The 26700-nt window shown below is 36.3% G+C and overlaps 1 protein-coding gene across 24 annotated transcripts in view; it reads left to right on the top strand.

Moving 5' to 3' along the window:
- Positions 1-26700, top strand: part of LOC119792225 (adhesion G protein-coupled receptor L3-like) — a 359986-nt gene that overhangs the window by 267095 nt on the left and 66191 nt on the right. For all 24 annotated transcript variants that reach the window (XM_038298763.1, XM_038298761.1, XM_038298759.1 and 21 more), the window contains 4 exons: positions 5778-5961; positions 16322-16444; positions 19343-19548; positions 22793-22969. In XM_038298763.1, coding sequence (XP_038154691.1) covers positions 5778-5961; positions 16322-16444; positions 19343-19548; positions 22793-22969 — 690 coding nt within the window. The remainder of the gene's footprint in view (positions 1-5777; positions 5962-16321; positions 16445-19342; positions 19549-22792; positions 22970-26700) is intronic.

The raw sequence follows: 26700 nt of genomic DNA, 5'->3' as shown, positions 1-26700 counted from the left end.
CCCTTATGCAACAGGGGTCTCATTTGATGCTGTTGATTATTTATTTCTATAATGCTGCTTCACTACAGTCAAAATATACAGCAAGAATATTGTTGGGGGTTTGCCGCAGCAGAGTGCTACTACAATTAACACATCCTTGAGTTACTTGAACACACCAAGATGGTTATGCTTTGAAAAGAGAGTTCCGAATGTGCCTTTTTTTTCACCGATAGCAGTAAATATCATATTTTAATGAAAAAGCCTTTAACTAATATTTTTTTTGATTAGATAACATACCCCTGGTGTGATTTTCAGAATTTTAGTAGAGCTTGCCTGAAGTTTGAAATTATCTGGTGTTAATGCAATTTATCAAAGCATGCATCGTCTCTGTCTTTCTGATTGTAACTTCCAACTTTTTATTGCATGATAGAGATTAAGTGCAAGCTTCTTTGCAGCACCTGAAACTGATCACTGACTAACATGTCAACTTTAGTTGCAAAAATAGCCAGATAAAGTGTTTTTAAAATGCAATCAGCCCTCCACTATCACCTCAATCTGACTCACATGGGGTACCTCAATATCCCAACGCTATCGGCTGGACTTGCTTACATACACAACTTTTAACCTGTTGTCCACATTTACATTTGACTGCATTGTTTTAGGATGGATCCTTAATGTATGTTGTTGGCTTTGAATGAGACTATGTGTTTTAACTGGAATAACCTGGAATACTTTTATTAAAATTTGATTGGAAGTAGTTTCTGTGCAGTGAGATAACATTTGATGGTATATGCAATGACAAAGCACTAATTTGCAAGGAAAATCTTTCTACTTAGAAGTGGGTTTCTTTTTCTTGTCATTAGAGAACAAAGCGTACTCACCCCCTCAAGGTGATTATGTTAGCAAGATTTTACCTTGAAGATACTTGTAGCGTCTCTTCTCGTAAGTCTGAAGGTGGGCAGGCTTTGACTATTGATTGCAATGCACTTAAACAGCTGCTTTTAGTGGTTAGTTTTAGTAGTGCTTTAACACTGCTTGCAAAATGCTGTAGTAGTAAATAAACCACTAAGAAATAATGAAGAATGTAGATACTGTATTTTTCATGGAAAAAGTGTGAGATCTTCTTTTGTTTTACCTGTGTCATTACACATTTATACATATAAACAAGAAAGAAACATTAATCCCACAAAAATTCTGAAATAGTTCTTCCATTGGGAAGGTGTTGTGGCAAACAGTTTAGGATTCCTTTCCTCAGATTCAGTTTGCATTGAAATGTATATTTGTGCATACTAGAAATACAAAGGAATAATCTGTGCCACTGTAATGTTTTTCTACCTGGTATTAGAAAATTAATTTATCATGGTGTTACATTTAAGACCAAATTGGAATGTATTTAATCATTAAAACTTTGGGGAACTTTAGGGAACTGGACCTACCTGTATTCAGACCAAATTTCTTGTTAATCGGTTATATTACAAAAAGCCTAAGGTATTAGATTAATTTTATTATTTCTGCAATTACAGCACCAATTCATTTTGAATATGATGCCACAGTTTACTATACCTATATTTAGACAGTTTGGCCAATAATTTTTGTAGTACATATCAGTCTCAAGGTTGGACAGCAGATGCTCTGGACTGTAGCCACTTTGATATGCTGGCTGTGTGCCCTGGGTTGTTCTGCCGAAAAATCAACCATCATTACAATCTGAGGTCAAGAGTGCTCTGGAACAGGTCTTCATCCTGAATGTCTCTGTATCTGTCATCTTTTCCTCTATTTTGTCTAGTCTAGCAGTTCGTGTTCCTAAATAAACACCCTCATAGAAAGACGTAGCTACCACTATGTCTCTGTGTAGGGATGATTTTGGCCTGGTGATGAGCGCTGCTTAGTTTCCATTAAACAGGACAGTTGGAAATACCATGCAGTCCCAAATGGTGGATTGTAGCAACGATGGCTTTTCTGGATGGTTCTCTTCACAAAGGAACACTGATGCCCTGACAGAGTGACCATAGAGTCCTTGGTCACAGTGTTGACTATGTTCCTTCTCACCTGATCACTCAATTTAGAAGGTGGGCCAACTTTATGTATTTTAGCTCCAAGTATTGGCGATTACAATTGTATTCAATTTCTGAGGCCCTTTTGGTCACTAGGAAATTCAAAGCAGCAGAAATGTTTCTGTGTTTATCCCCACATCACATTTGTGCTTCAAAACAAACCTGTCATGGGGGTCTACGGACAATCACTTTGACTTTCTGCATGGTGTTTGTGCCCTGTCATGCACTGTACACTATGGTACCTTAAATAGGAAGGTGTTTGCCATTACCAGTAAAACCCAGTCAATGAAAGATGATATGTGCACCTTTGCTTAATTTTAAGCTTCTTGTCAAAGAATGGTACTGTTCATGTAACTGTGATTTCTTTGATTTCAATTTGTAAAAAAAATTGTTAGATTCTTTAAAAAAAGGTTTTTGCATTGTGATTATTTGAGTATTATGTGTAGAATTTTGATGACAGAAACCAATTAATTACCATTTGGAATAAGGCTCTAACCTAACTAAATGAGTTACATAAATGTAACATATCTACAAAACAATCCTAAAGAAAAATAATGAACATAATTCTTTGTGTTAATTCACCATAAGTTCCCTCCTGATACATTTCCTGAACTTCTTTGTCCTCTAAGGTTATTCACTCTTTCCCCATTTCCTCCTTTTTATACATCTCCTCCATATGTGCCATGGTGCTCCTTTGCAAGTCCATCAGTCCTCACCCTGTGAAGATCCATTATTTCTAGTTTTGTAAGAGCTTAAGAGAGAAAACCTTAAAGTTGTGAACAAAGGAAGGGGGGGTGGTCGGTGCCTCAAGAAAAAGAACTCCTTAATTGAGAGCGAATCAACCTCTGCTTCTAGCTGAATGTCAAAAGGTGTGATTGGAGATTGGGTGCTGATACTGAATAATTACATCAAAGATGGTAGACTCCCTGTGCATGTGGAGTAGGTTTTCCAGTGAACTGTCTGCTACTTTTTGTATGTTCTTGCAGACTAGCAGCCGCAGTGGTGTGAGATCAGACTTGCATCAGACTTTTATTGTGCATGTTTTTTGTGAGTGTGACTTTTGGGGGTTTAGTGTGTTTCTAACATGCTTTGAATGTTGAAACTCGAGCTGGTGGATCAGAAATTTAAAAACACTATCCATTTACTGTCTCACCTGCACTCACACTGTTTTGAACCCCACCTAAAACATGGCTCTATAAGGTTACTGCTATATATCATTTCACCTATTAACCTTTTGGTAAAATGGAGACATGTTGCAAGCTGGTGTAATCTTTTTCCACCTTATGTATTTTAGTCGAAGACTGTGTCTTAATGTCCCTCTATAGAGCACTATAAAGAGATTACACTGTTTTATATGAGTGTCCGGATGTCTAATGGATAATTAATTGAAAAGTGGTGTGCATCCATGGTCACTTAACGAACCAACATATTCTCACTCCCTAACTCGTCACATTTTGACATTTGGGCAAAGTCCCCTATGCTAGTCCCTGTTTTCTACAGTGATTGAGGGGTTAGGGATTAGGGTGGACGTTTGGACACAGACAGTCTTATTTTTTTATATAATTATTTAACTACCTATGTTTTTTAGGTGACATCCAGACAAAACCTGTGATGTAATCTGGTCCTTTCATCTTTGCTAAATTGGTCTAAGCAATATACAGTGATTTAATCATTTTAGAATGAGGTTCAGAGTTGAATGGCGCATTTTCTCAACTGTGTAGTGCACTAAAACATTATTCAAAGGTACAAAGAAAAGTAAAATGAGAAGAACACTGCATTGGTTGAACCACCATAATGCTGCAGCGTTAGCAGGGTAATCTTTTTTGTAACCAAAGCCATAATTTAGGGAAATTCATTAGATTCTTACAAACCATGGCTCTAAAATCACTACTCATGTACAATGTGGAAAAATGTAGAATAAATTCTTTTCAGACTATATCATTAAACCAACCATGCAATACTGTAGATTAACCAGTTGTTACACAGTGATTTTAACAAAATGTTTAAAAAAATACATGATTACTTACAGCTTATATTACTTTTATAGACAGTGACATATGTGGTCCTGTGACTGGGTGGATGTGCTCTCTTCGTCCTCTGGCATGGGAGCTGGCTTGGAGCTCGTCTGCCTGGCTGTGTGTTTCCTGGACTGGGCCGCCTTTTACAGCTGCTTTTTGTATCTCTGCTTCCGTCTCCTTGTACCCCAGTCAGCCTTGGCAGATGGCCGCTCACACTGAGCCTGGTTCTGCTGGAGGTTTCTTCCTGTTAAAAGGGAGTTTTTCCTCTCCACTGTCGCTACAAGCATGCTTAGTGTGAGGGATTGTATTTGAGTCGAAGAGTCAATGCAATCAACTGGTTTTCCTTAGATAGAAAACTTTGTATCAATTTGACTGTATGATCTGGTTGAACTGTAAAGTGCCTTGAGATGACGTGTTCTGAATTTGGCGCTATATAAATAAACTGAATTAAATTGAATATGATTTCAGAACATTTGTGTATTCGTTCGGAAATTTTGCCACTGATCCTAGTTTTCTTCTTTCAAACCTGCTCTTACCCAAACCAGTTATTTTATTTACTCCCTATTGACTCAGATTTGTTCTTATTATTATTTATGCAGTACATGATTAAAAATTCTCTTTGAATAAGTATGAAGTTATCCTGTACTCAAATCACACATAAATATCTAGCTACAGTACCATGTTACACTACTTAATCTTACAAAAAGCAAACACAATACAGTGATTGAGCAAGATAGGAAGGTTGGTTTTCCTTTTTACCCGAATGATTTATGCATCATTTAGATACAAGTTCATAAAACGACTTGGGTAAATATAGAATGCTGTTTTGTAAGTAGTTTTTTGTCATTTTCTTGAAGGGAAATCTTGCCATCAGTAGCAGCCTACAAGCTCTACCGTAAAAATCTTAACATATCTTAATTTCCAGTGGCCACAAAGAAATGGTTGGGTCTTTTGAATGTTGGTACCAGGAATGAATTGCTCTGCTTGACCAATTAGTATTCCATTCATAAATCTTGCCATTGGCATTTTTAAATCTTTAATGGCTCTTAATTTTTCATCTTGTCTTGGGGATGTTCACTCTTTTCCTCTTCCCTCTGTACTTACTTGCTTCACCATGTTGTGGGCAGATTAAAGAAGGCGTTAATAGTCCTTTAGTGATGTTATTATTATGCAGGGAAGACCTGTACTAAATGATCGCAGATAGTTGTTATAAGTAAACATTTCTTTTTTACACCCACTGTTTGACTTGTTGTTGTTTTAATTTATTTATTTCAGCGTGTTTGTGTAGTTAGGTTCTGTGCACGGTGGAAGATCATTCATCACACCAATTAAAGACTTTAGCCTCCAGTCATGCAAGAACTGGCCTCTGGTCTTGTAAGCATTGGCTCTGATTCATTTACATGATTAATTCCTCTTGCAGATGAAAGTAAATGGCCACAAAAACAAGATAACACATTCAGTGCCATTACAGATTCAGGTGTTGCAGCCACTAGATGGACATTTAACCCTTTTACTCATACTTTGTGAATAAATCAGATGTTTTCTTTTCAAATGAAATAAAGATGATCAACCATTCATCCTGCACCATCCCGATAGGATTGTAGGATTTGTTTTTCACTGCTGAACTCCTTCTCCTTAAATTGTGCAATTTACCAAATCACCATGTCAAGAAGTAGCAGTCTCTCTTTTTATTTTTCTTACTAAATCAATCATTCGGATTCCCCAGGCCATGGTGGAGACGGTCAACAATTTGCTGCAGCCACAGGCCCAGGCGGCTTGGAGGGAGTTAAGCACCGGCGAGCAGCTGAGAGCTGCAACCATGCTGCTGGACACTGTAGAGCAGGGAGCTTTTGTCTTGGCTGACAACATGCTGAAGACAGACATTGTGCAGGAGAACACTGACAACATTCGTAAGTATATTCCCTTCATTTATATTGTCCTACAGATGTTAATATATGTATTTACAATTTGCTACATTGGAACCAGTGCAACAAAACCAATGCATGTTTTTTTTTGTTTTTTTTTTTACATGCAAAATGCCGTGTGGCAGAACTAACACCCTAAATACACAGGGCTGATTGATCAATGTGTTGGTTGTGGGCTCATTTTGTGCGAATGTTTTCCTTTAGCAGTGACAGAAAAGCTGCTCTAAGTTGACGAGAAGATGGCAAAGCTCAATACAAGACTGTCCTTTGAGAGAAATTGTTACAGCCTACAGGAGATATTAGACTGTCTGTAGCAGAGGCTTAGAAATTGTTGTTTACGAGCACTGTCCGCCCAGTCTGGTTGAGACTGATCTATTAAAAAATAACAGTTGTATAGGATTTCATCTGGTATATGAAAAAGTCTGTAGAAATAGTAACATGTTTTTTTTCCAAATCTCTGTCACTTGGATAAATATGCCACAGTTTTAAAAGATCAACTTGTAAAAAGAATTTGATAAAAACATATTTTCAGTTTCACCTCACATTTCTGCAGTACTTTGTGTTGATAGGTCACATAGAAACTATATTATATTATATTATATATTATATAATAATAATGTTATTAAGTATTGGCATTTGTTAAAAACATGTAAAGTAGATATTTGTATCATTTCACAGGAAGAAAATAAGACATTTACAGTGACTATGTGTAGAGAAACTTTGTGGTAATTGTAATCCTCGGCCTCTTAGAATTATGCCACTTTCAAACCGAACGTTAAGTGCATCTGGTTTACATGCAAGGTGGTAGATGAGCTTCGAGGGGCTTCAAGACAACTCACTGTGTTTCTTAAAGCCGGCTCTGCGTTTTCTGCGTAAGTAAATAAAGCAGCTTTTGATATAGTTAGAGAATTTGAACTTTTTCACCTGGCCCTGCAACTTTAAGCAATCAGAAGCTGATCCAGAGGCTGTTTAATGGACAAACATTACATGCAATCTGTTTTGTGTCTGCATAGCTGTCAGCATAAAACTATGAAACATGAATCTATATAAAGTGGTAAAGCTCACTACCATCAGTGTGAGAATGTGTCTTTAAATACTGTAAGTGAATGACCAAATGTTGGAAGTGCTTCGGGGTCCTTGGACATGATGTAGCAAGTACAGACTTTGTATCATCTAGCCATCTATCATCTTTGTATCATCTAGCCAGAGGGGAACGCAGAGTTTTGCTAGATGTTGTCTGGCCCAGAGCACAGGGAGTCTACACACCTGCTGGCCAACCACTGGGAAACATCTTTTTTTTTTTCTTTTTTTTTTTTTTGTTGGTGGGGGTTTGTCTTTAAAAAAATTTAATAAATAAAAAATAAATGCATGCTTTCATAATATTGAATGGCTCATGGCTCTCTGATGGATGCTGGACTGTACGGGCGGCATTGACGTCTTTTTTTTTTTTTGCCAGGGGGGCATAATTTTTTTTAATGTCTGTTTTGGTTCCCTGCATGTTAATTTTTCAAACGTCCTGTTTTGGTTCCGAGCACTAGAACTAAGCGGAAAACCACAGCTCAAGCTGAAATCCACTTCCCTGAGTTTACACCACCCACCAGCTCCTGATTGGTCCACCGTATTTTCTTGTGTGATTAGCTGTCACCGCTGAATCTCACAGACATCTGATGGGCCGCTGGATTGGATGAATACGCTGAAATTAGTTATATTATAAAATACTTGCATCCCCCCCACTTCTGAAATGTTGATTGTTGACTGAATTGTGGTCCTGAGGAAGCTTGAACCCATGCTTAAGATAAGTACCCCTGACCTCCCAGTGTGTTTCGTTGAATAGGTTGAAAAAGGTGAATAGGTAGTAAATGTTTTTTCTTCCCTTTTCTTTTCTTTTGTTGACATTCAGTGTCACCGTGAGAATGAAACAGACAAATAAGCGAGTCCTTGGAGTAGCATGAATGTAAGACCACTCATCTGTTCATCCATCCATAGACCTAACAAAGCATGCACAAATTTCTTATTTGATCTTCAGTCTGTTTCCATCTCTCTGTCTGTTGGTTGCTGTGTCCATTTATTCATCCATCTGATTGTTTACTTGCCCATCTGTTTCACCGTTTTCCTGGTTCAGTTTGTCGCTTTTGTCTGTCCATATATCCAACTGTCCTTGTCCATGTATTTTAACAGCCGTCTCTGTTTGTCCATTCATCCCTCCATTGTTATTTTCACCATCTGTCCCTTTTTTAAGTTATACCTGAATAGATGGTCTTAAAAATTGAAGAAAATGCTGCAAACTGTGTAGGAACCAGAATTTACACCTCTGCAAAATCCAGGAACATTGTTTTAAAAAAAAAAGAAAAACACTCAAGTTAAATGTAATGCATATTAGGATCAATGCATACCTAAATGACACACATAAGACCAACATACTTCACAGAGCTGTATTTAATAAAAAAAATGCATGAAATATGATCTTATCACTTTAACGTGATTAAAAAAATCATGTTTACATGGCAATACTCAGCAGTTCTGGCAGCTCTGACTTGTTTCAGCTATTAGTAAATACAAATCACATGAAAATCAATGCTTATCTTATTTTACTTGACTGAAACTCCTAAAGGAAAGCTAAAAACCTATGCACAATCATATAAGATTCAGATGGCTAACCTCAACATGGATGCACACATTGACAGAAGTTCCTTTTTCATGCACAATTAGATTCACCGGCAAAGCAAACAAACAGATTAACGTCCAAAAGTAATCTAATGTAGTAATCATAATGGTTGAGAGAGAACAGGGGGACTGGACATCTTCTTTTTAACCATCTTGGAGCTAATAATCCTATCAAGCTGCACAGGAACAGGTGTTTCCCGTATAAAAGGAGTTAATTTCTTTTGTATGATACTCAAACAAAAAAAAGACAGATTTTCGAATTAAAGTGGTTTTATTGGTCTAGTTTCATTTAGCTGTTCATATTTGTGCATCTCAGGTGTCCCTGCCCCTGTTAGTCTGCTTTGTCATACACAGGCCATGGTTTTTCCCATGCAGCTATTGATCTGAGGGAACTCTCTTATTGACAATGGTGGTTCTGAGCCACTGGTTCAAGTATGAAGGTCACTGGAGTAATACTTCACTGCAGGCGGCTGTTAGGTTCTGCAAGACCACTCATAGTCAATAGCATTCAGCTGTAAACTGCCATTTATCTTGTCAGATTGCATTTTAATTTATGTCAGTTATTAGGCAGAGTTAACTTGCTGCTCGTGAAGACCATGGATCGGTGCTCATTATTCAGTGTATAAATACCAGGAGAGCCCAGATAATCAAACTTGTGTCATTACGGTTTTCCCTAGTGTGGTAATCCAAACCTTGAAGCACAGATTGTTGAAATGTTGAATTATATGTGTATGAAGTAAAATGATGGTCAGTCTGAAGCTACTAGGGCAAGGGAATTTGAAAAGACTGTCATGCTGAATAGCTCTATACTCCTACCATGCAATTTGTTTTTCTTTTTTTTTTAACATGTTCTTGCTTCCATGGCAACCTAAAAATATAGGTCTACTTACTTAAAAAGAAGCAGGCGTTAGGAGAATTAATAAAGAAGGGGTTTTATTGTATCTGGCACACAATTCATCTGGGTATTAAGGAGATTCTGAGCTCGTTTAGAAAGGGGGATGGTGGTGGGGTGCCTCTGCAGCACTGGCTGAGATTTTAAAGCGCGTTGTGGTATCCTGGTTAATTATGTGCTGGTGACATGTTTACTAGGCCTTATCTCTCTGTTTGCTTGGTTTGTTTTATTTTATTTTTTCAGCCTTTTCCGCTCCTGAAACCTTTTAAGTCCCAAAGGGGTGTTAAATGAGGATGACAATGGAACCCCCCCTTCTTTTCAGCCCTGTTAATCACTGCAGCAGCTAATGATTGATCTTTGAAATTGAAAATAGTTGTTATGTGACGAGCTTTAGTGTGTGCTGTCGTTAACATGTTGGTGTGAGTGTCATGAAGTTTTTAAAGTTCCTATGATTTCAGGCCCAATCTGATTACAAGATCTTTTTTTCTTAAGTATGATGCCTTGTAAAACATCACATGCCGTGAACTTTCCCCCTTTTTTCTATTTGCAAGATATATTTAAGTGAATTTAAATTTTGATAGGCTGATCCAAAATACTGCATAAGTGAGGCATAGAAATAAAATAATTTTTTTAAAATCAAATATTAAAAAATTTGCTTATGTATTGAGCTTCCATTAGTTTGATATCCCTTAATAAAGTCAAGTGCAAAACCAACTTGTGCCAGAGGTCTCGTAATTAGTAAATAGGGTCTGCCTGTGTGTAAATGCATCTTGATATAAATCCAGCCAATGAAAGTCGTATATGTTTATTAGACAATGTTTGTGAACACATAGTATAAAAAGAAGCAACACAGCAAAACATTTAATGGTGCACTGTTAAGTCCATTATCTAAAAAAAAAAATGCACATTTTCAAACCTTCTTACACATATCGGTATACCTAAATTAAGATGCCAGACAAGGGAGCATTTAAGCAGAGAAACTGCCTGTGGTAATTCTGGAAAAGCTCTAGAGCTCTACAGCACCTGTATGTTAGTTTTTCAATTAGCAAGTGTAGATTTCATGGCAGTGGTGAGATAAAATCTATTTTTGAAAGACAGTTGTAAGATTATTTGTAGTTTGTTGTAAGCCTTGTACCAGACAACATCAAGATTTGGATAATGGTGCTCTGGACTGATTTCCAGAACTTTCTCTTATGAAAAACAATGTCTAAGACATTTCCACTTGCTTATTTATCCTCCAGGACTTTTACTGTCTCTACCATCTTGTCAAGCTTGTTTGCACTAATTAATGTACACTGTCTAACATAATGTATGGCATTAGTGCTTCAGGAAAAAAGATACTTTGTTCAACAAAATGCTCTGAAAAAGTAGAATAAAGCTTCTTGATCTTGATCATGTGATGGGGATGTTACTCTCCAGCACAGACTGGGTCAGACTTGATGAGAAAGAGCTAATTACAGAGTAATCCTGGAATAAAACCTTTTAGAAGCTGCAAAAAACAGAAGACTAGACTAAGGGTTCTTCTTCTGCCGCCAACACAAAGGCCCTAAAATAAAACTAGAGCTAGGATGAGGTGTTTTGTCCCTATCTCCCAAATGGGAGCCTGCTCCAGCAGACCTGTATCATGTGATTCCTTTTCATTTTCAGCAAACCATTAAGGGCTGCAGAAATCTGTTAATTACCCTCTTATTCAAGTCAGATGTGTGGTAGCAGTAACGACTAGACAAAGCACAGAAAGGTTCTATAGATTGACTTTGAAAACCCATTTTTTTAATAAATACATATTCATGTGATATAAAGACCAAGTCAAAGTAAAGACCTGAATCCCATAAAACATCTTTGACAATACTTAAAACATATATATGTTGACATATGTCTATTAGAATGTACTCAATCTATTCTGACTCAGATTGAGCTATTTGCAAATAATAAATATATAGCATTTTCCTTAGGCTTTTGAAACAAAACTTCAAACTTACTAATTTTTCTATTCTGAATTTTTTTTTTTCACTCCTATTTATTTGGTCTAAATAATTCAATTCAACAAGATTATGATTAGCAGTGATAGAAAATCGAAAAACATCCTCTGGAGCTGAATGCTTTTGAAAGGTACTCTATTATTTGTGTCTGTGTTTGTGTTTACATTTTACATGCCTATTGAGCGCTTTGTCTCAGACGGAGATCGTTTCGCTCCTTCCTCGGTAATCTCATGAAAAGATTTCTCCCTGATTGGGTGCGTTATTCAAACCCTGCTTTAAAGGTATAGCCCTTGGGTCCAGCAACTCCTATGGCATCAAAGAAATTCCCCAAAGCCTGTCGTAAGCGCTTTTACACAGCCACGCAGGGAAAAAAAGAGAGTGTGGACAGGAAGAAGAAAAATGCTTCCTCTATTCCAAAGACAGCCTTGGAATCCAGGGAATGCTGACTATCTGGGGTATTGTCTTAGCTAAGTTGAATATGAATGTATCAAAAACCCTCTGGCCTTTAGAAAAGCACAAGAGAATACTAATACAAAGGAGTTTTTAAAAATAGAAACGACATAAAGCCATGGTAAGAAAACAGATACAAAGGGAGGATTAAATGTGCCCTCTGTTGGCTCTAACCTTTATCAAAGTAATTGTGTCACAGCGACATCAGATCACCAACTGAATTCGTTATCGGATTTAATGAAGTTTCTTTCCCTTACTCTTGTTCAGGCTTTGTTTCAAGTTGAGAGTCACCACTTCAGACTAATCAGGCAGCTTTAGTGCTGCTATAACAATGTGCAAATCTCCAACACTGTTTTTGATATTCCTAATGCTCAGATCAGCAGGAATATTGGAGCATCTTGCTGGTAGCACTGCGTGTCACGGTTTGGTGGAGGTTTTTAAAGGACCCAAATGCAGAGATGAGGAGGCGGAGAAGACTTTTGCTGACATGATTGAAATCTAACAGGCAACAGAAGAAGTCCAAAAAAAACACACACACACATGAGGAGCAAAGAAACGACAAAGCAACAAATCACCAAGAAACCCGCAATGAGGAACTGCAGAGGTGGTGTATATATGGGGAACAGAATAAAGGATGGGCTAATGAGCTGATATGGCATTGGTGTGAATAAGACTAACTAGAAGGGAGCTGTGGGGAAGGAAACAGACACAAGGGGGCAACAGAGAGTACCGAAAAAACTGCATTAATATAACAAAACATAGAGAAGAAAGAAAATGCATAAATCAATGTGGAACTGAAAACTTAAAAAGAAACGCAAACAAAAGTACACAAGGGGAGAATCATAACACTATGGTTGATCTCTGCTTTTTCCGGGTCAACTCGATCATTAGAAAAGGGACTCGACCCCTAAGCCCTACTCCTGTTTTATCTGTTACCAACTTGACAGAAAAAAAAATTCTTTTCCCACATTGGGACAAATTGGTTAACGTTCTGACTTCAAACACCACAAGGGCTAAAAATCCCATGTATGTAAATCAACTTTTCATTGAAAATATTTCTTTATCAAAGCAGGTGTAGATTTGTGGCTAACAAATAACAGACTTTTTGCCAATTCAACATTTAAAAGTTAAACAAAGACCACAAAAATTACATGGAAATATGATTTTAATGGACAAATGTCTATTGACTTGAGATATGTCCTACAGAAAGTCATTAACAGCATTTCCAATGAAAGAAGGACATAAAATATTACTCTGAACAAATATTGAATTCTGCATTATTAATATAAAGTTAAGTGGAAGGAAAAATGTATTTGAAAAGGTTTAAAAGCAGCGTGAATAACTGCAAAACTTTTTAAACAGTGGGGAACATTCAAATCATGGAGACTAAAGCATGGGACCATCTGCAACATGTCAGTGATCAACGATATTACAATAAATCTTCCAAGGAACGGTTGAAAAATAAAAAACACAATTGTAGAACTTGTCTCATCCTAAATCTTGATCTTTCTGTGCTCCTTTGGGATTATATAAGACAGGCTATTAATCATCCGGCAGCTCAGAAGGAAGACATTCAAACCTTTTCAGAACCATGTCCAGGACTGGTAGGTGGCTAATAAAGGCAACACTTGATGTCTTTTCAGCTAAAGAGGAAGCATGTCTTCTTGTCTTTTGTTTAATGAGTACAAAAACAGGTTATTATGCTGTGAAAAGAGTGAACGACAATGTGAGGTTCTACAAATAAGTGTCCAGGTTTTTCATTAGCCATTTTAGCCATTATTCCTTATGACATTAGATTAGAGGCCATATTAATGTCAAGATTAATACTCAAGTAAAATTTGGTTTGGACTATTCTTTAAATTTGCTCCTAAAACACGTTTTGGATTTTTTTTTAAATGGCATCAAAAACAACTTTTTAGTAAAGGCTCTCCTTTTCCTCACTCTGATTAGTTGGTTGTTTAAGAACTAAAACACTAATTACAGAGTCCCTAACTCTTGGCCAAAAGGCATTCATAACAAGGAACGTACAGGAATAAAGTAATGTAGATGCAGGAAGAAACCTGTTACCAAAAATACACAAAACATCTTTTTTTTTTTTTTTTCAAATGAATCCAAACAAAAACAAAGTAAAAAAGTCATCCAACAACATCCAGTTTATTTGATTCCTTTTACAAACAAACATCATGCTGAAATGAACTCTAACGATTCTCTGATGGTCCAAATTCTGATTAAAACTGCTGTTGGATATGAATCAGGGATGGGAATGTTATTGATTCTTAGTTGACAAGTTCTGTTTTGATATATTCTTATTTAATACAGTAGTCCCACTGTATTTTTGGAATCTTATCCATCAACTTTGAATAGTGCTTAATTGACAGCAGTGTTAATAATACTGGAATATACTGCTTTTGACTGTTAAACAGTTAACTGAGATATGATCAGTTTAAGTTTATGCTCCAGCTGTTTTATTTTCTGGTTTTAGCATGTTTTTATCTTTACTTGCTTTTATTCTCCTTCTATTTTATTGCTTAAATCCTGTAAAGCACTTTAAATTCTCTTTGTAGTAATTTGTGTTATGCAAACAAACTTGCCTAGCCTTGAATAAATCTAATAAGCAACATAATCCTTGGATTGTTTTTGCAGACCTGTTAACATTTTCCCCAAAAATTAAACTTATTAACGATTTTAATTTATTACTTTTTGTATAATTTTTCTTTCTTTATTTATTTTTTTTTAATCCCTGGTTTTATCACTTTATTTAGAGGCATTAAGGGAAGCCTAACCATCCAGTAGGTCACCATCCACTGCAGAAGTGACACTATTGCTTCATTAAACTGTATAAAAATAAAGTCACTTTTGTGGAATAGCTCCTTGTTTCAACTAGGCTGCTATCAACAGCTCATTTTCCTTTCCTGTGTGACACAGGAAATCTTTGAACCATAAATTAGGAGGTTGCTTTCGACCCAACAGCTGCAGAGCTGCTGAAGAAGCTGCTCTTTATCTTCTCCCTATATCTCTCATTATCTCGGTTCATAATGAGAAAAGAAATCCATGATATGAGGGATTTTTCTTTTAAAAAATTGATTGTGTCACTTGCATTCAGGTCTCTTTTCCTAAAGACGCTAAAAGCCACTGTAGTCTGGGTTGAAAGCTAGATAGTTTGTTAGTTTAAAGATGCAATGCTCAGAAAGTGGCATACAGTATCTGACACAACTGAGGATGTGTTTGAACCTTGCAGATTACCTCTGTTTTTTATAGTTTTCGATCCTGAGAGGCATATAAAAATTCTTCAAGAGACATAGGAACGGATTAGCTAATAATAGGTTTTCATTCATCTCCCATTATAAATGTTAGATTAAATTGGAGCTGTCAGTGAATTCTTTGAACATATTTTTAGTAAAGAATTGTGAAACTTCTACCTCAATATTTGGTAAAACAAGAATGCGCTGCATAGTTATTACTCTCTATGGATTTGTCTCTGCTATAATAGCATAATTAAGCATTGAGGCTCAATTATGTACTGACATTCTATTAGAAGTATGATTCATTTCCCTTTGTAAGTTTACACCTCAACCACAAAACCACTGTCTTGTGCTTCGGAGCATTTCTTAGCCTAAACACTCAGTTGTGTCCTGGTTCTAACCAGGTAGCTCTGGATTACAGATTAAATTGAGGAATTTGAAGATTCTTTTACTTTGTTTTGTATTCATTGTACTTTGTGTTATAACCTAGTATCGATGAATATGATGAGTTTGACTCGGTTCTTGGAGATGGCATGTTAGGAATAGCAGCTATACAAAGAAAGTAAAAGAAATGTCTCCAACAGCTAAACAGTCCAACATCATGATCCTGCCCTTCCATTTTGAAATGAATTGAGTTCAACATTTAGCTTCTGTAATAGGCTACACCCAATCATTTTGCAAATGTAAGAGTAATGTTGAAAAGTTAGATCTGTCCCAGATAACCTACCAGTTGAAAATATTTCAAAAATATTTGACAAGAAATGGGGTCAGAAATTTTACTTTACCTTTATATGCTAGAGTTGTTAATAGTGATAAAAAAAATCTGGACGAGGTTCAACTCTAAGGGACATTAAACCAAATTGTTTTTATGTCAAATTGAAATTTGTTTGATAATTCCACTAAAGGAAATGGTAATCTAAATGCATAATGCATTTTTAGCTTCTGCTCACCAAAAATGAATATTGAGAATCTAAAGTTTACCTTCGAATTTCCTTCTTTTTTAACAGTGTGGTGCACAAAGAGAATGATACAGGACATGACCTCAGAGTTCTCAGAGGGAACCTTGGGCTTTTATTGATTCCTCAAAGTTTTAGTGGGTTTGTTCTCTTTGCATGCAGAGCTGGAGGTGGCCAGGATGAGCACAGATGGGAATTTGGCAGATCTGAAGTTTCCACAAACCGGAGGGCAAGGCAACTCTATCCACCTGTCAGCAAACACACTAAAGCAGCACGGAAGAAACGGTAAGACACCAGATCTTCCACTGGTCTTATAAAGTTTCTATAGCTTTTGTGTCACTTCAGTTAGATAAAACTGAACTAAATGCACCAATATTGAAAAGCTCTATCGGTAATAATTTAGATCTAAATTAATTATTTTTTTCGTTTTGCTATTTGAAATAGAAATTTTGGTTGCAAACATCTTTTGTTTATTATATTTGATCTGTCAGCAGTGTGCTGGAATACATACATCTCAGCACAGCTTTTAGACTGTACAAGTTTTTCAGTTAAAGACAATATTTAAGCTGTTTGTAGCGCAGATGTTAGTAGAAGTTGATTTACATCAGGATACACTGCATAGCTGTGCTGGCTGTCTCTTAGCTGGCGGCTCATCTCTACGTCCGGCCGTGTACAGGCAGATCGGGACAGCAGGGTAGCATACATCCCTCCATCATCCAGGCTACAGCACCCAAATTGTTTCGCTTTCATTGGAGGGACTGATCTCAGTAACGGCAGGAGGGAACTTCTTTTGATATCTGAGCCTAAAAGTGAAAACCGCAGCAGGAGAAGAAAGAGGCAGAGAGAGAAGAACATTATTTGCAGGGAAAATTTGGAGAAAAACATCTTTGCCAATTTGATTAGAGTAACATTTTTGAATGCTTAATGAAAAAAGGGCTACTTTTATTTTGAAGTTTAGTTCTTATCCTGAAATATTGGCAAGTTCAAATAATTAAAATAATTTAAAAGGATAAATCTTTTTTACTATTCTTTGCATTTGTTGTATGGCTCAGGAATAGAGGACTCAAATGCAAGGCCTGACACAGTGGCTTAAAGGTCAAGGTTCTTTTAATACTCTGGGGTCGAACACCCAAAAATCCAATGTAAGCGGGAGAAGCTGAAACAGAGGCAGGAAAAGGTCCAAAAACAAGCAGGGGAAAAAATTGCTAGAAAGTTAATTTTACAGTTTAAAAAAGGCTGGAACGCTTGATTCAAAGGACAAAGACGAACTGGGAAAGGGAAGCTGCATGACTAAGAAATAAATTGGCCAAGAAACAAAGGAGGATCACAAACTCCAGGTGAATCACATTAAGGTGTGGCAGATCCTGATTGCAGGGAGGAACTCAGGAATTGAAGCTGCCTAAAATGAGATAGGAAATGAATACAAAATAAAACAGGAAGTGAAAATAAATTATAACACAAGTGAATTTAACTAGTCAGGACTGTCCTGATAGCATTGTTCTTATGTTTAAAGTTTGTAAGTAATGTGCATATCTGATCTGAAGGCAGTGTAAACTTTGATTCTTATGACGATAATTTTCACATAACACCAATAATAAAGGATTTCTGATTAGGGATGTTCCAATACAACCTTTTCCATTTCTGATTCGATCACAGCTTTGAGTGTTAACCGATACTGATATTGAACCTATAACACAGCAGCAGGAATCATGCATACTTTTTCTGCTTATTTTATAGTATGGAATGATAGAAAAGGCTTGATAAATAGACATACAGACACGTTTTGATCAAGAGATATTTCTCAAACAGAAAATAATTGTGAACTGCATCAAGTATTAGAACAACTGACCCATTTCACATTCACCAATGAGTTGCATAAACTTTAAAGAAAAGCAGAGAGAAGCAAAGTGTTTTTATCTCATCGCTAATGCCGGAATATAATTTCCTACACAACTATGGACATAGTTAAAATGCTCCATGAACATATAAAAGGTGATTGCTAAAGAAGCTTGCTCTTTAGAGCGCTATATTAAAGAATATTATGGAAAGTTGAAAGAAAAGTCTGCAAAAACGTTGATGCATTAACAGGAAGATAAAAACACTCTATTGAGATTATTGTGTCATTTGCTGTTGTTGGTTTATTTACTTATTTTCAAGTCCAATGTCATCACTTGATGTTTTCTTCTACTGATGGGCTTTATAAAGGTGCTGATTTTATTTCCATTAGGACTCGGTTCCTACCCATTCTGCCAAAAGAAAATAAGAAATGCCAGAGTGTTGTTTAAAGGCTGTTAAATTACTGCCCGTCTATTGGATTGATAGAGAAATTATGGACAATTTAAAGAAAGATAAGAGACAGTAGAGCCAAAATGGAGATGAGCTGAAGGCCTTCTTTTAGGGAACCTGGACCTCCTGAACATCCCAGCAGAGCCTTAAGGCTGATTTATACTCAGAAACCAGGTGGTCTGCGTGTGTCGCAGTGAATGCAAATATGCCCCCGCCCCTGCCGCAGAAAATCTGTTGCACCTCTCCAAAACTGTAGGTGACCCCAGACAGTGCTGCAGACGGGAGGCCTCTGATTAGTCAAATCTACATCTGCTCTACACTATATGTATCTCCTGTTTGGTACCTTACCGGCTTGTTTTGTTTGTATGACCGCCATTGTGGAAAACAACTCGTGAAGTTGGACCAGCTTGTAGGTGCGCGAGAACGATGAGCCCCTTTTTCCACCTGGATCCCTGCTCTTTTTTGCCCCAATGTCCCTCCATTGTCGCACAAACTTGCCCCCACTTCCTCATCGCCTCGACCACAACTAGACCCGCAGCTAGTTCGTGATTGTGACTCTCGTGTGTTGTGGCGTGGAATAAAATAGCACAGACCAAATTGGGCATAAATAAAAAAATTCCAGAGCTTTGTTTTTCATTTTCAACCTTTTGCTAGTTAGGGTCCATACATTTTTTAAAGTTAAAGTAAATTAAAAAGCATCAGGCAGTAGCAACTGTTTTCTGACCAAAACTGGTTTTAGTTTTGTCATTTCAAACCTTCCAAAAAGCAAAACAAAAAAATAGCCATTCCTTTATGTTCCTTGAACCAAATGGGGAAAAATAAAATAAATCTTAAGGAAATAGTAATACCCTGTTGTTCATCTTTTGTGAAATATTTCATAGAACTCTTCTCTCACAGGTGAAATCCGGATTGCGTTTGTCCTGTACAAACACATCGGCGTTTACCTCTCCACGGAGAATGCCAGCATGAAGTTGGGCAGCGAGGCTCTGGCTACCAATTACTCCATGATTGTTAACTCTCCCGTTATCACGGCTGCCATCAACAAGGATTCAAACAAAGTCTATCTCTCTGACCCTGTCATTTTTACCATCAGGCATCTGCAGGTAATTTTCTCTATCTGTATTTGTGTGTCTTTGTGTGTTTGGACCTGAGGGGAGAGGGATTTGTTTTTACTTGGATGTCAGTGCCGCTGCGTTTAATGTGCTCTTTGTCTCTTCCCATTTGTTTACACAGAGGGCACACTTACTGTGGCGCCTTCTTGATAAAAACCTTTCATCGTCATTTTCTCTCGCCCTGAAGCGCATCATAAATGTGCAAATCTCATCTAAGAAAGTAAAAACAAGTAAATATAAAAATGTCATATTGATGGAAAGCTGTGATGAATTTAACTGTGATAAATGGAGTTTTCTTTGATGAAGGCAAGCTGTTGTCGATTGACTTGAGAAGCAGCTTGATCTTCTGAGCAAATATCAGTAGTATTCTGCCCCAGTGGTGGATGCTTTGTCATTGTGGGACGCCACAATTTCTCCCTCCTAACTCCATTTCCTTCTCCGCGATCTGCCTTCCACAAAATACCGACATCTTGTCTAAAAACATCACCTTCAGGGATTATTAGAGATCTTGAACAGCCATACTGTGTTGAAAGAACGCATACAACAGCAGAAAAGGAATGGAGAGCAGAAGGATGATGATGAGTAAAAGAAGTATAGCTCCAGGATGTGAAAATTAAATGGTGGGAAAATGTCATCGGGACAACGTCAGAGCAGCTGTTGCTCTGACTCACCTGCCCTGAAAGAAATTTGTAATTTGCAGTCTAATTTCACTCTTGGTTTGATGAACGGTACTTTTCCACTCTCATCAGTCGCAGATCACGTAATTTTAATAAAATGCTGCCCTTTTGCTAACACTTCCCCTGCTTGTAAAACAAAAATGTACACAGAGGGCTTCAACACTTTTATATTTAGAATGGAAACAGGATGCAAACAAACATTATTTTACAAGGTTAGACACTGTTTAGACAAGCAGTTAATGGACTTCATCACTTAATAATTATCATTTAAAAATATTTCTTAGTGTTAACTAAACTCTATTTGATGCAGTCCATCAAATCATGATTATATTAAACACATATTTTTATATTCCTTTGGGATTTTCTTTAGGACATACTTTTTTTTTTTACATTTCACATACATTCTTCCATTTTTTTATTAATCGTGTACTTCCAGCATGTAGATATAAGTTGATAAAAAAGAATAATAAATATTCAACCGATTGTAAATTTATAAAGAGGAGTAGAATTGTGTATAGACATAGTTACCCTAGTTGTTCCCCTTAGTTCTACAAATAGTGACCAATTTCCCCTCATTACCCAGTGTAAGTAAACTAAATTAGTGCCACAACTAATGAATATTTTGCAAATTGATGTTGATCATTTTTTCAATTAATTGATTATTTAACAGAAATGAAAGCAAAAGGTTACTTAAAGAAGATTTTTTTTTGGTGAAATTAGACCATCTTTATCTTAAATTAAAAATGTTAATGTTTTTTTTTTTTTTAAATCTTGGTTTAATTCCTCCTCTAATTGGGTCGCTCTGTCACCTAAAGCCATGTTTTAGAGTCTCCAGTTAACGATTAGTCCATTACTAAATCAGTTGACGATTATTTGAATAATCGATTAATCACAATTAATCCGATTAGTTATTTTAGCCCTAAACTAAATAAAACTTCCCTGAAATATTGATTTATAACATAATAATTTATTAAAACCTGGGAAAAAGAGCCCATATTTCTTAATACCATGTTTATAACCTGCCCTTAAGCAGTGAAATAAGTTTACATCTTAGATGTATATAGAGGACAAGCTTATTGTCATCACACTATTGTACATCTTTGGGTTTGTTTGTCCCCCCCATAAAACTCTCACTGCAGTAGATGGTTTTACTGGACAAAGATTAGCACTAAAGGGCAGAGATGCTTGGACACATTTGAAGCCTAAAAAGAAGAACAATTGTGGATTTATTATGATATATATATTTACTGCAGCATTTAGTAACCACTGTAATATTTTTATTATTACCGTTTAACCCTAAATGAGCGGTGATACATTCAATTCTACACAAATTTGACACTTTTTGGAGACTTGATTTAACAAAAATTGTTTAATGAAATTATTTTTGTGTAAACAACTACTAACTTTAATCAATTTGAGCTAATATAATTATTTAAAAGTTTAAAGTTGTGTACGACATAAAGAAATTTGCTTATTAATAGATAGAAATAACTTTTGGCATTTAACTGCAGTCACATATATATATAAATAATAAATGTTATTTATATAATTTGTTGTGTTGTGTTGTTCTATAGCAGGTATATCTATATAAAAAAAATAATTATCATGCAATTTAAATGTCATTCACTTTTAGTTTTAATGTAATGCAAAATCTGTATGTAAAAATCAGGAATAGCTGCATCTAATGATGGAATACTATCCTGCTGCTTCCCTGTTTAACCATGAGGTTTTGGTCTGCTGATCCTCTGGGATGATTATGTGTCCTCTAGTTATTGTTTCACTTCCCTGCTTTCCCATTTAACGGGTCCAATTAAAGCTATTAATGGTGACGGAGGGTCATCCTATCTCCTTGCGGTGAAGTAGCTTGCATAAAGATTTGAATGTGTGAAGGGTAAATGCAATCAGTGGAAAACCTGCATTCACAGAGGATAAACCTTATTACGCTAATTACCATAGAATAAAACTGAAACCAGGAGAAAATAAAAACCCCAGAACGTCACAGTATTTACAGTGAAAAGGGAGATATCTTTAACCTTGAGTGCTGAGTTTCTCAAAAGAAAAGGTGGAAGTACATTTTTTCTGCAACTACAGTGCAGAAAGAAAATTGGACTCGAGAGGCAAAGGCTTTCAGTGCATCTATTTATCAGCACTTACATTTTGTTGTGTTATTAAGCCTTTGTGTTGTGTATGACTTTTATAAAATGGCGAGCAAGATAGCAGGGAGGCTCGCTTGTCATTAGGGTGGCAGCGCAGCACAGACGGCAGCGGTGCCTATTAAACAGTGGGGCAGTCCATTGTCATGCAGCGAGAGTTAAAGAGAAAGGTCAAAAAACACAATGAAAAACAGGCATGAGGCCGCTTCATGCTTCCTGACAGTGACGGCACCTGCTAGTCACTAAGAATGGATGCAGACGGCAGTGGGGATAAATTACCCTTTTTTTGTGCAAACAAAATGAATCAAACATGAGTCCTATGTGATTGTTTTCTGACACTTGCTCAAACATTGAAATAGCGGATTTTGATTCTTCTCATATATTCTTTCTTCTTTTTTTAAGCAGCAGTCTGAAGAAAACTTCAACCCAAACTGCTCGTTCTGGAGTTACTCCAAGCGCAGTTACTGGGGTTACTGGTCGACGCAGGATTGCCGTCTGCTTAGCACCAATAGGACGCACACCACATGCTCTTGTACCCATCTCACCAACTTTGCAGTTCTGATGGCTCATGTTGATGTTAAGGTAGGACATTTTCATTTTTTTGGTTCTATCCTCAAAACAGGGTTCATACTCAGTTGTACAGCTGTGTGGATCTCGATTTCAGCATTTTAAATAATGGAAGAAAGAGACAAAAAATGTTTTAAGAAATATTTATTGTTATTTCCTTACTTACGTCCTTGTCCCATTTTCTAAAATTTGAAGACTTTATTCATAATTTCTTAACTTTTTCACTTCTTTTTTGTCTTTTCTTATATCTATGGAATCCTTTTTACCTTTCCTCCTCATTTCCTTTCTTTCTTTCTGAGACATTTATTCCTTTTTGTTTTCTTTTGTCCTTTCATAATTGCATCCAACCTAATTTCTTTCTGATATTTAACCTGCCTCCTTCTCCTGTGTAACTTACAGTACTGCTTCCATTTTTGCTCCCTATTCAAAGGTATGTTCACAACGAACGTGTATTTAGCAGCTGGGGCAATGGTTTTCCATCCCTATGTAAAGGGCGGTTCTGAAGCCCTGCGAAAAAGAGTGATGCGAAGGTGGCAAATCTAGTGAGGCGAATGGTGCGAATTTAGCCAAATCTGATTGCTTCCATGCCTACGAAGTACAGAAAGTGAAATTTGCATTTGAAATATCCTAAATTTTGTTAACATGCGGGTCCCGGGAATTCACTTAGACACTAGTAGTGATGGATCCAGCAACACCAATACGTCAGAGCATGCGTTGAGCCCATAGAGCAAAACACTGTATTGTTGTATTGTTCAAAAAAGTCATGTGACCGATACAGGAGTTGTTTCTAACTGACTGACTCACCAAACTATGTTTGAAAACGTATCTGCCAACATGATGCATCTGCTAAAAAAATGTCTCATCTTTTGCGGTTTATCGTTGACATTATTAAGAATTAAGAACAACCTAAAAGGAATAGGAATGTTTCAGCCGTTGCGATTTTATTTTAATTTTCTCGTTGTGTCATCCTTTTCCTATCAGTTATCACTCAACTAATGTGAATTAAAGTTAATTTCAAATTGACTTTTTGTTTTTTACTGTACTTACTGTTTTAAAAATATGATTTAAAAAACCTAGTCCACAAAAGCATTCTCATTCACATTTTCCCTTTAAAGTTTCACATTATGATATATGTTTACATCATTTATTGGCTGCATCTAAAAATATCAGATATTTTCAAATATATACATAGTTTAAATGTTTTATTCTATTTTATGAACCTAAAATCAGTAGTCCAGCGAACACTTATTCTGTATTTTAAATCAGTTTTGAGGAGTTATAGCTGTTTTTATTTCTTTTTATATTTGTATTTTACATTGTAGTATGCTTACTGTTGTGTTTTTTTAGGTAGACAATTTTAAGATCTGTCCAGGGACAACAGATGAAAAATAGCCTTTTGGCTAAATCTGGTGCATTTGCAGGAATGCTTTTTAATGTACACTGTCCCTGTCAAATAAATTAATTAATTAAAATCAAATTAAATTTAAACATAGATATGAAATAATACAATATAATATACAATAACTTAAAATATATCATTGTAGGTCATCAAATCAATTCAGTTTCGTCTGTCAAATAAGCTGCCTGTAGTGTCTTTAAAGGTCTAGCAGGTGTCAGTATTCTGTGAGACCGTATCTACGCAGTATCAATACAGTTTGGCAATGTGTCGAAACGCTTCAAGATGCCTCATTAACCCATCATTAGTCCCTAGATTTGGCTGTGACCCACAGTGAAGGAGGCAGCAGAGACAAGGCGTTTTTAATCAAAAGTTTAAGATAGAGAAAATAATGTTCACAAAGGATAAATCGGGGAATGCTATTAGGTGGTTTTTGGGTGGCTTTAAAAAACAAAACAAAAAACATTTTTCCCATCCTGTAACCTCCTGTCTTTTCTCTCTGTTGTACTTTTGTCTCTCCATCATGTGCTTTTGTTTCCATCTGTCTAGGGCTTCATCCCTTCATTCCATTTATTTCTTACATACCCAAAGAAACTTTGTAATGAACTTTGAAATTTTTAAATCCTTTTAATTCTCAAACCTTGTGTCTGGAAATTCAAACAGGTTAGAAACATAACCCAGTGCATTTCTTCATTACAAGGGGTAAATAGTTTTCAAGTAAAACCGGTGTGAAGTATTAAGATGGATTGATATGACCGTTAAATGATTTTTAGATGCTTATTAGATATAAGTTATTACAGTGTTCTAGAAAATGCTGCTACCTGACATGCTCAATTTCAAATCCCTATCTTTAAACCTCCTCTCACTGGTCAACAAGTAATGTGTGAATTAACTCCTCTGTCTTTGAGAGAGGTGTGAAAAAAGTAGCTTCAAGCCCTGCATTATAAATTGTGTGGTACTGTGATGTGTTTTAATTAAAGAAGAGAAAAAAAAAACTTTGGATGAGAATGCTATGTGTTTCAGGTTGTTTTAGAGGAGTTACTAATTTTGGTGTGAATACAGGTGACAATCTGCTTGTTATAAACACAGGAAGCTGAGAGAAGTAGCTATCCTCTTCCGTTCCAGTTTTAGGAAATAAGGTAACACCTAACTTAGAGAAAAACTCTCAAAAGTTAACTTTTTTCTACTTTTCATTGTCAAAAATAGCGGATGTTTAATTGGCTTCAAATGGTGCTCACACTAATATGTTGGCTTGTTCCAACATCCCAAGGTTTGAATCCTATATTTCTATGGTGGAAGGGTGTCACATTGTTTCTGTAAAGTAGGATAGAGGATGGTTAGGATCTTCACTTTCACTGACAGAAAGCTCCGTAACCCAAAAGAAAGAAAAAACTTTCTTAGTTAATTTACAATAACCAATAAAATCTCTAACTACTGTTTTCAGATGTATTCTGTTTTACGTCATCTTTTTTAGATGGTTAATTTAAGGTCACCAGTTCATCGCAGGGCAACTCAGAGACAAACAGGACAAACAACCATTCAGGCACACACTCACACCTAAGGAGAATTTAGGGAAGCCAATTAACCTAACAGTCATGTTTTTGGACTGTGGGAGGAAGCCGGAGTACCCGGAGAGAACCCACGCATGCTCAGGGAGAACATGCTAACTCCATGCAGAAAGACCCCGGACCGGGAATCGAGAACCTTCTTGCTGCAAGGCATCAGTGCTACGCGCTGCGCAACTGAGCAGCCCAAGCTTTAAGCAAATTAGTAAAAATACTATTGTGAAGTTTAATGCATACAAATGTGTTTTTGTTTTCAATTTAGGTATAGTATAACAATTCTTAATATATTAATCATTATTATATTAGTATCGTTATTTAATATCCCTTTGTGATTAATAAAATATGTTTGCAAAGGCATGGTATAAAAAGTTTGGTATAAAAACTATATCGATTTTTTTGTTATTAACAGAGTAAATCAACCTTCTTTTATTTTTTTGACAATGTTGCCCTATATAAAGGTTTTTTGAAAAAAAAAACATGTGAAAGGTAAGGGAGAGATATAGATAATCCCAGGAATTAGGTTTAGCTCTTCTCTTGATTTAAATTGAAATTAATAATTGTGTTTTTATTTATGACTTCAAAGGGGCTGGTTCACTGACTTACAGAAGACAAAGATGCTCAACATGCAACCTGTTAACATTTTGCATTTTGACACAGAACCCCAAATTGAATATATTATTGATCTAAAGATTGTGCTGAAAATATAAAGTTTTTTCAGGTAGTTTTTAGGGTAAAAATTGCTTATCAAGCTAGATATATAAAATCTTTGCCTGACTTAAACAGGA

Source organism: Cyprinodon tularosa, unplaced genomic scaffold, assembly GCF_016077235.1.
Source record: "Cyprinodon tularosa strain WSP-4 unplaced genomic scaffold, ASM1607723v1 ctg414, whole genome shotgun sequence".
NCBI lineage: Eukaryota > Metazoa > Chordata > Actinopteri > Cyprinodontiformes > Cyprinodontidae > Cyprinodon > Cyprinodon tularosa.
The sequence above is the reverse complement of the archived record's forward strand: the minus strand, read 5'-3'. Positions and strand labels throughout refer to the sequence as shown.